The sequence below is a fragment of the Rhinopithecus bieti genome, unplaced genomic scaffold (assembly GCF_001698545.2).
Source record: "Rhinopithecus bieti isolate Rb0 unplaced genomic scaffold, ASM169854v2 scaffold_14549, whole genome shotgun sequence".
Classification (NCBI taxonomy): domain Eukaryota; kingdom Metazoa; phylum Chordata; class Mammalia; order Primates; family Cercopithecidae; genus Rhinopithecus; species Rhinopithecus bieti.
Window position 1 is genome coordinate 149,674 of NW_016808027.1, and position 12,937 is coordinate 162,610.

The 12,937-nt window shown below is 54.9% G+C and overlaps 1 protein-coding gene across 2 annotated transcripts; it reads right to left on the bottom strand.

The window, feature by feature from the left end:
- Positions 1–1,758: 1,758 nt before the first annotated feature.
- On the bottom strand, positions 1,759–12,674 carry SERPINH1 (serpin family H member 1). Of its 2 annotated transcripts, XM_017885245.1 has the most exons (6): positions 12,412–12,674; positions 10,958–11,001; positions 7,763–8,418; positions 5,903–6,001; positions 5,559–5,791; positions 1,759–2,765 (listed from the first exon to the last, which is right to left on the bottom strand). In XM_017885245.1, exons 3-6 carry the CDS (start codon positions 8,382–8,384, stop codon positions 2,463–2,465), a joined length of 1,257 nt encoding a protein of 418 aa, XP_017740734.1. In that variant the 5' UTR covers positions 8,385–8,418; positions 10,958–11,001; positions 12,412–12,674; the 3' UTR covers positions 1,759–2,462. The 2 variants fall into 2 exon arrangements, with proteins under 2 accessions (XP_017740734.1, XP_017740733.1); XM_017885244.1 differs by lacking the exon at positions 10,958–11,001.
- Between the last annotated feature and the right edge of the window lie 263 nt (positions 12,675–12,937).

Sequence of the window (12,937 nt, forward strand, 5' to 3'; positions counted from 1 at the left end):
TGGCAAAGCAACTACCCTACCGACTAGGATCGAGTCCCAGTCCGGCCCCCACTGACTGTGGGGCCTCAGGCAGCTCACTTAACCGCTCAGCCTGTTATCTCACCTGTAAAATGGGAATAATCCCTTACTAGCCAAGCTGTTAGGAAGCTTGGATAAAATTGTACATATCAAGTATTTGGCACATAGGAGGAGCAAAACACAAAGCAGTACCAGCTGGTTTCACTCAAAGCATTATTCTGATCCAGAAATGCCTACTCACCCTTTAAAGCAGCCCACGTCACCTCCTCCTGGAAGTCTTCCTCGATATGTGCATGATGCTAAACTAGGTGCAGAACTTACAGCAATAGACAAACAACCATGGACCCTCTCTTCCTGGAGCTTCCATTCTAGGAGGGGAGGCATGCAGGGAAGTCTTAAGTGGGTAATTTCACAGTGCTAAGGAGTCAGTAAAGTGAGAAATCATGGTAGAGAAACTGAGGTGGGAGAGGGACTGGTTATGTAGGGTGGTCAGTGAAGGCCTCTCTGAGCAGACGTTTACACTGAATCCTGGATGACAAAAAGCAACCCTGTAAACATCTACAAAAACCGCCTGCCAGGTAGCAAGGACAGCTAGTGCAAAGGCCCTGAGGCAGGGGGACAAGCGTGGCACACAGAACAGAATGATCCAGGTGCCTGGAACACAGTGAGCCCTGAGCACCCTGGTCACTGTCCAAGTCTCCACCTCTAGACAAAGCCCCTTGAAGATAGAGATTTGAATGATTGAGCTGAAGCACAGGACGGCCCTGGGACTCTGAGCAGTCTTGCTGAAACTCTGTTGTGGCAATGACGGGAGTGAATCAGCTAGCCCTTCTGCAGACCCATGTACCTCTTGGTGGCTACTGCTGGATTGCTCAGCCAGGAAAGGGGTCCCTTCCTGAATCAACAATCCCCAGGTCACAATCTTTGGCAGAGGAAAGCTGGAGGTGCCCAGAGAGAAAAATGACCTATCCAAGGTTAAATGGCCAGCAGGCATCAGAGATGGGGCTCCAGCCCAATATCCTCTGCTCCTCTGCCTACCTGGCCACTGGCTCCAGCCTGTGCATCCCTCTCTCTCCCGGAGTTATGGTGTCAGGAGCCCTAAGGACCACGAGGCATCCAACTGGAGGACTGTGTCAAAAGGGACTGTGTTGGGTACCTCCTCCTCGCCTGCTACAAACCCAACACTTGGGGCCACCTAAGGGCAATGATCCCCACAAGCTCCTTCCAAAGCCCAGCCTAAAGCCAGGCAACTTACTAAATGTGTGCCTGAGTTTGTACCTGTGGCCCTGGATGCAGCATGAGGTCCGTTTGAATGAAAGGCTAGGGGAGCTAGGCATAGTGGCTCATGCCCATAGTCCTCTCTGTAGTCCACTACTCGGGAGGTTAAGGAGGTTCACTCGAGCCCAGGAGTTTGAGTCCAGCCTGGGCAACATAGTAAAACCCACTTCTTAAAAAAGGGTAAAGAAAGAAAGGCGAAGAGGTTGAAGACTGGCTCCAGGTCCAGTGCTCTCATTCAGGCCCTGCAGCTGCAACTTCTCCAGGGCTGCCAGAGCCAGAACCATTTCCCGGGTCAGCATGGAGTGCACCTGCCACTTGGCACGGTCTGCACAGTGATCTGCCAGCATTCCAGGGCCTGATATAAGCCATCAGTAGCAAGTCTGCCTTAACAGGAGACCTTGTCCCTTGGGAAGAATGGTGTAAGAATCTCCTGATCCAATCTTCTTCCACGCTCCAACAGAATTTCATTGGAAAAGTTTTATTGAAAAAAAAATTGTACAAATAAGTTCTTGGATTGATAGCAACAAAGGCTCATGTTCCCCCTTCCCTCCGCATCTTTGAAGAACTAAAAAAGGAAGAAACAAAAACAAAAAGTTCATCCCCACAACGCCAGACACGGTGCTTCTTGACCAGAGTCTGCCCAGAAGCCCCTCCTGAGAGCTCTTTCTCGATCCGCCTCACTGCGGCCAGGTCATTCTGGGGGTGCCTGGTCCCAGGGGCTGCAGCACCTAGTTTTATAGTTGGGAGAGGTTGGGATAGAGCTAGGGAGGTGGCTGAGGTGTTTTGGCGTCAGGAGAAGAGGGCTGGCTGACCCCGCTAGCTCAATTTGGTCTCACAGGTGAAAAGGTACCTGGCTATAAATATGAACACTGATTGAGGCAGGCTTGATCTGGGACTTTGGGGGCAGGCAGGATGACTGTGGCCCAGGTCCCACAGGATGTGGAGTTTCCAAGCTCAGCATCATGGTATCTGGGGCCCACGTCCAAGTGAAGTGAATTCTAGCTGGGAAGGTCCGCTCAGGCACACGGGAACCCTGGTCTGTTTTTCCACCCCCACCCCATGGAGTATCCAAGGCTGGTACCTCACCTCCCCCCAAACCCCAATAGCACCCATGTGTCTCAGGAGCCTTTGGCTGCCTCCTGCCATCCTGTGTGCACCCTGAGGCCCTATAACTCGTCTCGCATCTTGTCACCCTTAGGCCGGACCAGGCGCCCAATGAACAGCAGGGAGCCACTCTGGGTGTCCCGCACCAGGAAGATGAAGGGGTGGTCGGCGTAGAACAGCTTGGGACTGCGCAGCTCCTCGCGCCCATAGATGTCCTGGTCAAAGGGGTTGCCGTCTGTGTCCAACTCAAAGGCGGTGGCATGGAATACACTGGCCAGGTACAGGTCCTTCTTGCCTGACATGCGTGACAAGTCGGCCTTGTTCTTGTCAATGGCCTCAGTCAGGCCCAGCCCAGCCAGGTGTTTCTGTGGGAACAAGGAGGTGTGCCAGGTGAAGCCATGGCATGCCAGGCTCCTCCACCCTCAAACCCTCCACCCCATACTACCCTGACTGCTCCTCAGAGAGGAGAGAACTGCTCCCTGGCCACCTTCTGTATGCCAGGCATGGCACTGGGCACTTCAAACCACAGCTTTCTCAATTCTCACTGAAACCCTACAAGGGCTTCTAATCCCCACTTCACAGATGAGGAAGCTGAGACTCAGAAAACAAGTGAGAAAATATCCCAGCACTGCCCAGCCGCAGTTCAGGGACAGGCAGCATGGGCACCACCCAGGAGCTTATCTGAAATGCTCATGTCCTGACTCCAGCCCAGACCCCTGAATCAGAATCTCTGGGATTGGGCATGGATTCCTTTTCACAAACTCCCCAAGTGCTTTCTTAGCATACTCAAGTTTGAGAAAGACGGATCTAAGGACAACTATGTCCACATCACTCTGGGGCTTAAAACCTGTCCCACTTTGGGAGATGGAGGCAGGCGAATCACTTGAGGTCAGGAGTTCAAGACCAGCCTGGCCAACATGGTGAAATCCCGTCTCTATGAAAAATACAAAAATTAGCTGGGGGTGATGGCTCGTGCCTGTAATCCCAGCTACTCGGGAGGCTGAGGCAGCTGTGCAGAGTGATAGGATGCCTGGAATTTGCTTCGGAATAATCGGATGCAGGGGGAACTGGTGGGTAGCGATGGCTCACTGTTGGCCGTGAGCTGATAATGCTTGAAGCTGGGTGATAGACACTTGAGGGTTCATGACACTCATCTACTTTTAAATTTATTTTACCAATGTTCCATAGTAAAAAGTTAAAACACATACACAAACACACACACGCATCTTTCCACCACCCTGCCCAGCTCTTGGAAGCCAACCATAAGCTCTTTAACATATGACCTGTGCCTCTGTGGCAGCCTCCAGCCACATCCCTTGGCACGCCCCACCCCACTCTCCAGACGGCCTCACTGGACAGCTTATACCCTGGATGGCCATCCTGTCTCCCATTAGGGACCTTTAGAAACCACTTCTTTCAGGAAGGCTTCCCGAGCCCACAAGACGAGTGGTGCCTCCCTGGACCTTCCTGTTATCAGTCTGGTGCTGCCTGTCTCTCTCACCTGGCTTGGAGCTCCCTGAGGGCAGGGCCCACATCCAGGGCTCTCCCTGGCTCTCAATGCAGGAGAGAGGACAGTAAAGGGCTGTGGGCTGAGTAAATGGCAGGGCCCAGGATTCTGCAGGATAACCTCCACCTCCCTGGCAAGGCCACACAGGAATCAGGCGTGAGGTCCTGAGACTCAGGGGGTCCTGAGACAGGCATTCGAGGTAGGCCCAGCTCTTCCCACCCTGACGACCTCGCACACGTCATCCACCTCAAATTTCCCAACTCTACCCCATGAACTGGGGGGTGGGGTCTCCACTGAGGGTTCCAGGAGGACACCAGAGGAACAAGGGGAGAAGGGCGTGTGACAACAGTCACTGGAGAAGGGGCTAGGGAAGGATCAAGCCCAGGACCAGGGGAGAGACAGTGACCCCTCTCCAGGAACTCCCAGGGTCTATAGCACAAACCAGTACAAGCTCTACTTGTCCCTGGTTTGGAGCCTAAGCCCCACTTCATCTCCAGCTTTCTCTCTCCAAGCTGTCTGGGCAGCAAGTCTGGATCAACTCTGCAGGTGAGAACCATTTTTGGCATCCAAGGAAAAAATGACACAAAAGTTTCCTTTTTTGGGTCAGTCAAAAATCTCTCTCTTGATGACAAAAAGGCCGCTATTATGTTTTTACCTTGAGGTCTAATTGCAACTCCACCACTTACGAGCCTGGGGAACCTTAGGGAGTCATTGCTTCTCTCTGAGCCTCTGCCCACCGCCCAGGGTGGCTGCAAGGGAGAATCTTGAGCATGTGTGTTAAGTTTCTGGCCACCCTAGATGACCCATAGCTACCAGTCTGATTATTGCATGGTAGATAATCCTCCAGCTTAAACAATCTATAACTGGGGGCACTTCAGACCTCAGAGGCAGTGCTGTGACCGAAAGTTAGCTCTGGTGCAAGATGACCTTAGAGGCAGTGCTGTGACCGAAGGTTAGCTCTGGTGCAAGATGTCTGAATTACTAGCTGTGTGACTTTGCACAGGTTACTTAACTTTTCTGAGTCTCAGTTTCCTCATCTCTAAGATGAAATTTATAGTCGTACCTAATAAAGTTGTTTTGAGGATTAAAAGAGTTTAATACATACAAAGACTGGGTATGGTGGTTCACACCTGTAATTCCAGCACTTTGGGAGACGGAGGCAGGCGAATCACTTGAGGTCAGGAGTTCAAGACCAGCCTGGCCAACATGGTGAAATCCCGTCTCTATTAAAATACAAAATTAGCTGGGGGTGGTGGCTCATGCCTGTAATCCCAGCTACTCAGGAGGTTGAGGCAGGAGAACTGCCTGAACCCGGGAGGTGGAGGTTGCAGTGAGCCAAGATGGCACCATTGCACTCCAGCCTGGGCAACAGAGTGAGACTCCATCTCAAAACAAAAACAAAAACGTATAAAGTGCTGAGAAGAACGTCTAGCATACAGGAAGTGTTCTGTTATATTTAGCTGCTGGTATTATCATCATCTTCCCAAGGGCAGGGCCCACACCTCCTGTCCCAGCTTCCCCTATCACAGAGCCCAGCACTGCCTGGACATGCAGGGGGTCTTGGGACAGACCTGCTGAATTGGTGAGTGGGCCCCCAACACCTCCCCCTGACTCCAAGCCCTGCAGGCCCCTGGGCTGGGCCACCCCTCACCTGCAGGTCATGGGTCACCTCCACCACACCCTTGGGCAAGGAGATGGCGACAGCCTTCTTCTGCATCTTCCCCATCCAGATCTTCAACTGCTCTTTGGTCAGCAGCTTTTCAAGGCGCTCAAGAGGCTCCACGTGATGGGGCATGAGGATGATGAGGCTGGAGAGCTTGTGGGCCAGGGGCATCTCCACGATTTGCAGCTTTTCCTTCTCGTCGTCATAGTAGTTGTAGAGGCCTGGGAGAGGAGCAGAGAGGACACTGGGCACCCTGTGTGCAGGGGTGGGTCAGACCCTAACTACCCTTAGATCTCCACCCACCTTAACACCCTGGTCCTCACAGCACCTACCTGTCCGGTGCATCATCATGACACCCACGGTATAGGACCGAGTCACCATGAAGCCACGGTTGTCTACCATCTTGTGGTGGAATTTCTCATCCCAGTGTGCTGTAGTTGGGGCAAAACACAGGGTCAGAGACACATGGCCACCCCCAGACACAATCACAGCCCACAGCCACCCCCAACTGCAGACCCTTGATTTGTCCCTGCCACAGGTCTTTGCTCCATTCTTCAGAGCCCAGCTGCAGAGCACCCAGCCCACAGAGTCCATGTTCCCAGCTTTGGGAAGGGGTCTTGGCCCCAGGACATGCCATCTGAGGATGCGGTTCCCTACAGTCAGTGCCTGGCTGCTCCCACATGAAACAGAATTTATTCCACCCTTAGTTCAGCCACCTCTATGGCCACCCCCAGCTCTGGCACTTGTCAGATATTTTGGAAACATGCTCTGAGGTGGGCTTTCTACCCTGCCTGGTACCTGAGGAACAGCTGTGTCCTGGGCAGGGAGTGCCCCCATGACCACCCTTCATTTTTTTTGTTTATTTTTCTTTTTGAGATAAGGTCCGTCCTAATCCGTCCCCCAGCTGGAGTGCTGTGGTGCAATCACGACGCACTGCAGTCTTGAATTCCCGGGCTCCAGCAATCCTCACACCTCAGCCTCCAGAGTAGCTGGGACTACCAACATGTGCCACCATGCCTGGCTAATTTTTTGTAGAGATGGGGTCTCGCCATCTTACCCAGGCTGGTCTCGAATTCCTGGGCTCATGTGATCCACCCACCTTGACCTCCCAAAGTGCTAGGATTACAGGTATGAGCTACTGTGCTCGGCCCACCCTTCATTTTTCTCTGCAAGTTCTGTCTCCATGACCAGAAAATCACAACAAAAAATGTCTGAGAGTGGCCTGAACCCTGCCCTTGCTCACAGCCAGACCTATGTTCCAATCCAAGCTCAGTCACCGACTCGGGGAGACCTCACCTCTCCTAGCTTGGCCTCATTTGTAAAACAAGGGTTACTTCATTCTCACAGCAAACTGTGAGAATAGTATTGTCTATGTAGGTACTCAAAAATATTTATTAATCCTACATCTAATCTTCAACTGAAGACAGAGGCATCTGGGCCTGAGTCCTGGCTTTGCTTCCTCCTCGCTGAGCCTGTATCCTCACTGTGAAATGAAGGTAACACTGCCTGTCCCCAAGGTTGCTTTAAGGATTCGGGGTCTTGGTCGGCTGTGGTGGCTCGCACCTGTAATCCCAGCACTTTGGGAGGCCGAGGTGGGCAGATCACTTGAGGCCAGAAGTTTGAGACCAGCGTGGCCAACATGGCGAAACCCTGTCTCTACTAAAAATACAAAAATTAGCTGGGTGTGGTGGTAGGCGCCTGTAATCCCAGTTACTCGGGAGGCTGAAGCAGGAGAATTGCTTGAACCTGGGAGGCCAAGGCTGCAGTGAGCTGAGATCGTGCCATTGCACTCCAGCCTGGGTGACAGAGTGAGACTATCTCAAAATAAAAATAATTTTAAAAAAAGGATTCGGGTTCTTTCTCTAGCTCACTACTGAGGCAGAATGGATTATTAAATTTTATTCATTCCAAGATATAAAGGAGGAGCACTTTGACGAAGTTCGGTCAGAATACATTCCATGGAGTCCTTCTGGGGCCTCGGCTCCCTGAACCATTCCTTTACACGTTGCTACCTGTCTCTGAATCTAGCTTCCAGTCTGTACAAAACGCTGAGTGACAGTCCTGCCTCCCTGGGTTGTCACAGCATAAATGAGAGGCAGTGAAGAATGGAGCGCATGGAATGTCGTCCTAACTCTTGTTAGGGGGTCCTGGCAGGAGGAGGAAGAGGACCCCTGAGAGCGCCCCCGACTCACGCTTGAAGAACATGGCGTTGACTAGCAGGGCACCGTCCGTGCGCTCCACGTCCTTGGTGACCTCGGGCAGCTTGCCGTCTGTGGTCTGCGCGGCCCACTCGTTGATGGACTGCAGCGCGCTGCGCTTGTCGCGGAAGTTGATCTTGGAGTGCTCGCAGTTGTAGTGCTGCTTGCTGCTGCGCACGAAGTCATCAGCGAAGCTCACAGAACTGGGTCCGTATAGGCGGCTGCCCAGCTTCCAAGTCACGTTGCGCGCCGTGGAGTTGCTGAGTGAGCGCAGCAGCTCGCCCAGGCCGGTGTGCACCTCCTCGTCGCGCAGCTGCTCAGCGCTCAGCACTGCCTTGGCCTGCGACGCTGTGGTCGCCTTGCCACCCAGCGACACGAGCCCCAGCGACGAGGCCACCACCACGGGCGACACCAGGATGTTCTCCACTGCCTGGTCCTTGGCCATGGCCTGGTACAGGCTGAAGGCCAGGCCGGCGCTGCGCTCAGCAAGCGTGGCCGCCTTGGGGCTCAACCTCTCCGCCGTTCCAGGAGCTGCTGCAGCTGCAGGTTTCTTCACCTCGGCGGTCAGGGCCACGGCAAGAAGGCAGAAGGCGCTGAGGAGCAGGAGGGAGTGCATGGCTAGGAGGTGGTTTTCGTGCACCACGGTGGGCCTGTGAGGGTTGCACAGACAGGGTGGTCTTGAAGCCCAAGGCCTTCCTCCCCCAACAACCACCCCCAGCCCTCTGGCTACCACAAGTCCCCTGGAGATGGGGGTAAAAGAGCCCACAGTCCAGGAATCCCAGACCTGACGCAGGGTTGCCAGCCTCTCAGAGGCCTCTGTGACCTCCCTACTCAAAGCAGCATTCCCAGCAAGTCACCACCAGACCACCTTATTGATTTCCTGCATTGGCCAGCCAACACTTCCACTTATTTGTGTGTTTATTACATATCTATTTCTGCTAAGTAGGCTGTGGCCTCCAGAAGGACAGAAAACCTAGCCAATCTGGTTGCCACTATATCCCCCGTGCCTAGTACACAGTAGGCCTCAGTTCTTCCTGAATGAAGGTAAAACAGGGTCACTTGGCCACACCTGGGGTCCTCATCAGTTTTATAGAGTGGTCAGCCCTGATCTCACATAACCCTGGGGCCCTTTTCCAGTGAGAAAAGCAGCAGCTGAGCTGAGAATCTGCAGGAAGCCCAGATGCCTGGGCAAGGGATGAGGGACAGAGCTGGAGGGCTGCCCCGCCCCCATGCCTTTCATTCTGCTCTGGGACGTTAATGAGTCACCGGTTGGGTCACTCATTAAATGGGGAGCCCAGATGCTTCAATCTGCTGCCCCAAGGGTGACCCTGAGAGTGTGTGTGTGTCCTGTGTCCACTCAGCCTCAGTCTCCCTTTTCCAGGCTGAAGGGTCCAGGTCTCCATGCCCAAGGCTTCTGTCTGGGCAGGAACTTGGAATGTCCATCTGCCCACAGTGCTCCTGGTGCGGATGGGAAATCCCCAGGACAAAAGCTCCTGGGGGACCGACTCCTTTGAAGACTCGGTGGGGGTGGGAAGGAGGCTTCCTGACATAGCACAAGGACACGATACTAGGGAAAAGGGTGAGTCACACAAAGCTCGATAGAGCAGTGACCCCCTCCCCCATCACCAGCAGCTGGCCAGAGGTGCACTCAGCCTCCAAGGAAGCTGGAGCCATGTCAGATTCCATTCTGCCCTCCCATCTGACAGCCTCTGCCACACAGGCCATTTGCTCCAAGGCTTCAGGGTTGCCCTCAGGCCTCCTCCCCAAGCCCCAGCAGTAGCAGTGGCCCCCAGGACAAGCCCCAGTCCCCTCTCTGGGGCCTCCAGTTGGGACAGTCTCTGTTCCTGGGATACTTCCACACTCCCTCTCTCCCTTCAGGCCATTATCCTCCTCTACGTCATGCAACAGCACAGGAGAGATGACAGGGCAAAGGGAAGGATAGAAGGAACCCTGATGGAGGCTGCAACACCACTGCTCTGGTAGATCCCAACTTGTGGTCATCCTTGAAAAAGACCGAAATTTGAGATCCTGGTGGAAGACCCTCAGGACTCTGGCTGCCTGGGGACCACTGTATTTCTGGGAAGACTCTACTGCTACCATCTCAAAAACCTGGACAGGTTCCCCGTCTCCCGGGACTGCCACCCTCCTTGAAGCCTTGAAGGTGCAGTATAAAAGAAGCAAAGGGTCCAAGGAGAGGGAGGTGGGGAGAAGAGGGAAGGCCCAGAGATCTACAAATGTCTGGCAGGAGCGGGGAGATCTGAGTCTCACCCTAAAATGAAGGGGGGATCTTGGGGCCTAGAATAAACCCCAAGACACCTTCCTCCCAGCCCTGGCTCCTTCCCTGCCAGAACTGGAGCCTCAAAGGCAGAGCAACCATATAATTTATTGCACAAACAAGGACACTTATAAAAGTAAAATGGGCACTACTAATTATTACACCAGGATAATAGGCATATGGCCACCCTACTCAAACGCCACCTCTGATCCAGACCAGTGATGCTGGAGCTCAGACCGCAACAGAGTCCACCAGCCTCCCTTCCCAGAGGAGGCAGCTGAAGAGCCCGCTCCCAGCCATGCAACGTGGCAGGTACCATCTTGACAGCCCCCACCCCCACCAGCCAGAACCTCAAAGGACTGGGAGGGGCTTCTCAAGCAAGCTCCAAATAACTGGTTTGGGATTCCTCAGGCAGCTCGCTAGGCCCACAGCAGCTTAGCCCCTGCTCCTGGTGGTGACGTGGCAGGCAGGAAGCTGAACTGTCTCCACCGGCCGGCAGAGGGGGGCTTCCAGCCTGGGAAGCAGGTCTGATTCAGGTCCCTGGGGGTGCCACGTATTTGCCAGGGGACTCCAGGAGCCTTCTTGGCCTTAACTGCCTTCCCATCTGCACATGGATCTCTGAAGGGAGATGCGCTACTGGGGAGAAGGGCAGCCCCATTAAACCCAGCAGCAGAAATGGGGAAAGGCAAGTTACTGCAAGCAGGCCAGCCTCCCACAGCCCAGCCCATCTCGCCACAGAGAAATGCCGGCCCTCAGGCCAAGGTTAGCTGAGTTACAGTCCCACAAAGAAAATACAAGATCACCTAGCCAGGACTGTGCCCACAGCTAGTCGGACTGAGCAGGGTCTGGAAGGGAAAGGGAGGAGATGATGGGGGCCACTAGAGGGTCCCAAACACTTGAGAGGTCTAAAGTACCTGGAAACTGCCTCAGAGGGAGGTCAATGCCTGCCTTTTTCATTCTGAAAGAAAACAGAAGAGTAAAGAGGACGGGAGAGGGCAGAGGACAGATGGTGAGGAGGCCCCTGGCGCAGAGGGCACAACCAGTTCCCAATCTACAGGGCCCTTGGAGGTCGACCACCTCACTGTACAATGGGAGAAACGAGGCCAGGGCAGGGGGCCACCCCAGGTCCCTCGGGATAAACAGGGGTCTGCCTTCCTAGCACAGGGGTTCTTCCTCACAGAAGCACAGATCGCCTCCGGAGGGCTGCATGCGGTGTCCTGTTACACAGCCAGTACAAAAACTCTCTGCAGGGAGTCCCGGTGACAGAGGAGACAAAGGAGAGGATGGGAAGGGGGGATGGGTACATGAACCATCTGAAGACAGTAGGGTGTGGCCCCGGCCAGAATTCCGGAGAACCAAAGCCCGCCTCATTTTCCCCAGGCCTCCATCTGGGCCCTACAGCCCAGAGGGATCGGCCGGAAAAAAAGGAAGAGGAGGGGCTGAGACTCTGGGCCAGTGTGGAAGTGCATCCATTGTCCCTCCTGCTCTCCAGCCACCTCAGGAATGTTTCTAAGCTGGGGGCCAGGGAACCCCAGCCTCTGGAAGTTAGACTCTGCAGTTTAAACCCTGCAGTTACTCCAAGAACCCGGTGGCAGTGGACAGAAGGAGACTCAAATCCTTCTAGTCAGCCCCTTCATCCCCAAAGCAGAGCAGACCCTGCTGATCCCTACTCCCTTTTTCGGAGGGTAGGGAGCCTCGCTGGCCAAGTGTTTCCCTTGACTGCCATCATCCAGGCTGCAAGCTGCTGATGAGAAATTGAGCCACTGTCGCCCACTTCTATCAGAGCACATGGACCCCAGAAGTCAAGACTATTTCACCTCCTTTCCCACCACCCTACTACCTTCAGGAGGCTCAGATTCCCTCAGCAAGCCTGTGAGGAGGCTGGGCCACCAATCACTGCTGCCCCTGAGTCTCAACCATAGAACGGAAGTGACCTGGAACTGCGAGGCCGGCCTGTCCTCCCTACCCCTGCGGAAAGAGGCACCGGACCCCATCTCCTTCCTCCTCTGTTTCTTTCCACAGAGGCTCTGCTCTCCGCCTCCAGGCCCCTTTACACAGCACCTAGTCTCATCTCTGCCACCACCACCTTCTAGGGGTCCCTGCACTTTTCCCCAGTCCTCCGAGTGCACGGACTCCCACCCCGGCTCCTATCTCCGCCCTAGCCCTCAGCTGGCTCCATCACTGGCTAGCCCTGGGCTCTCGATTCCAAACCCTCCAGCGGCCCACAAAGTGCCGGGGTCTCCAGTTTGCAGGCTCTGGCTTGGCCCCCAACACTTCGCAGGGTCCTCTCGCCCTTCTCACTCACTCGCGCACCCCCAGATTGCTCGGCGCTCCCCCGGGCCGCACGCAGGCGTCTCCCGCGCCTCACCTGGGTCGGGCTGGGCTGGCGCCGGGACCTGACTCTCGCCCTCGAGCCACGACACGATTCTGCTCTTCGCCCGCTCCCCGGCTCCTGGGATCTATATATGGCAGTCCCCACCCCCTCCTGCCCGTCCCGAGAAACTTCTGGAAAGTTGGAAACGCTTCCGGACGGCGCCCCAGCTCCGCCAAAAAAAGTCAAAGACCTCCCTCAAACCTCCCCAGCCCCCGGCCCCTCCCTCTGCCGGCGCCTCCCGGTTCCTGGGTCCTACTGCCCCCCTCGGCGGCCTGGGCTGCGGGGCGCCGGGAGTCCCCACGGGGACCAGCGTGTCCTTCAGAGTGCCAGACTCCTCCCACCCCCAGGCTCTCTGCACAAGCTAGCCCACTCCTAATTGCACATTCCTTCAGGCACCCTTTTCCCCTCAGGGGCTCTGCTCCAAGCAGAGCCATCTCCCATTCTGCCCGCTCTCCCCCATTTTCAAGCTGAAACATAATTGAACCCTATGCACCCCTCTCCCTCTCAGGGGAGACGGTCA

Coding starts and splice junctions, on each gene's coding strand:
- SERPINH1 (XM_017885244.1), bottom strand. CDS start 8,384: ATGCACTCCCTCCTGCTCCTCAGCGCCTTCTGCCTTCTTGCCGTGGCC. Junction 6,002..7,762: donor CAACGCCATGTTCTTCAAGC/GTGAGTCGGGGG, acceptor CCCCAACTACAG/CACACTGGGATGAGAAATTC. Junction 5,792..5,902: donor CATGATGATGCACCGGACAG/GTAGGTGCTGTG, acceptor CTCCTCTCCCAG/GCCTCTACAACTACTATGAC.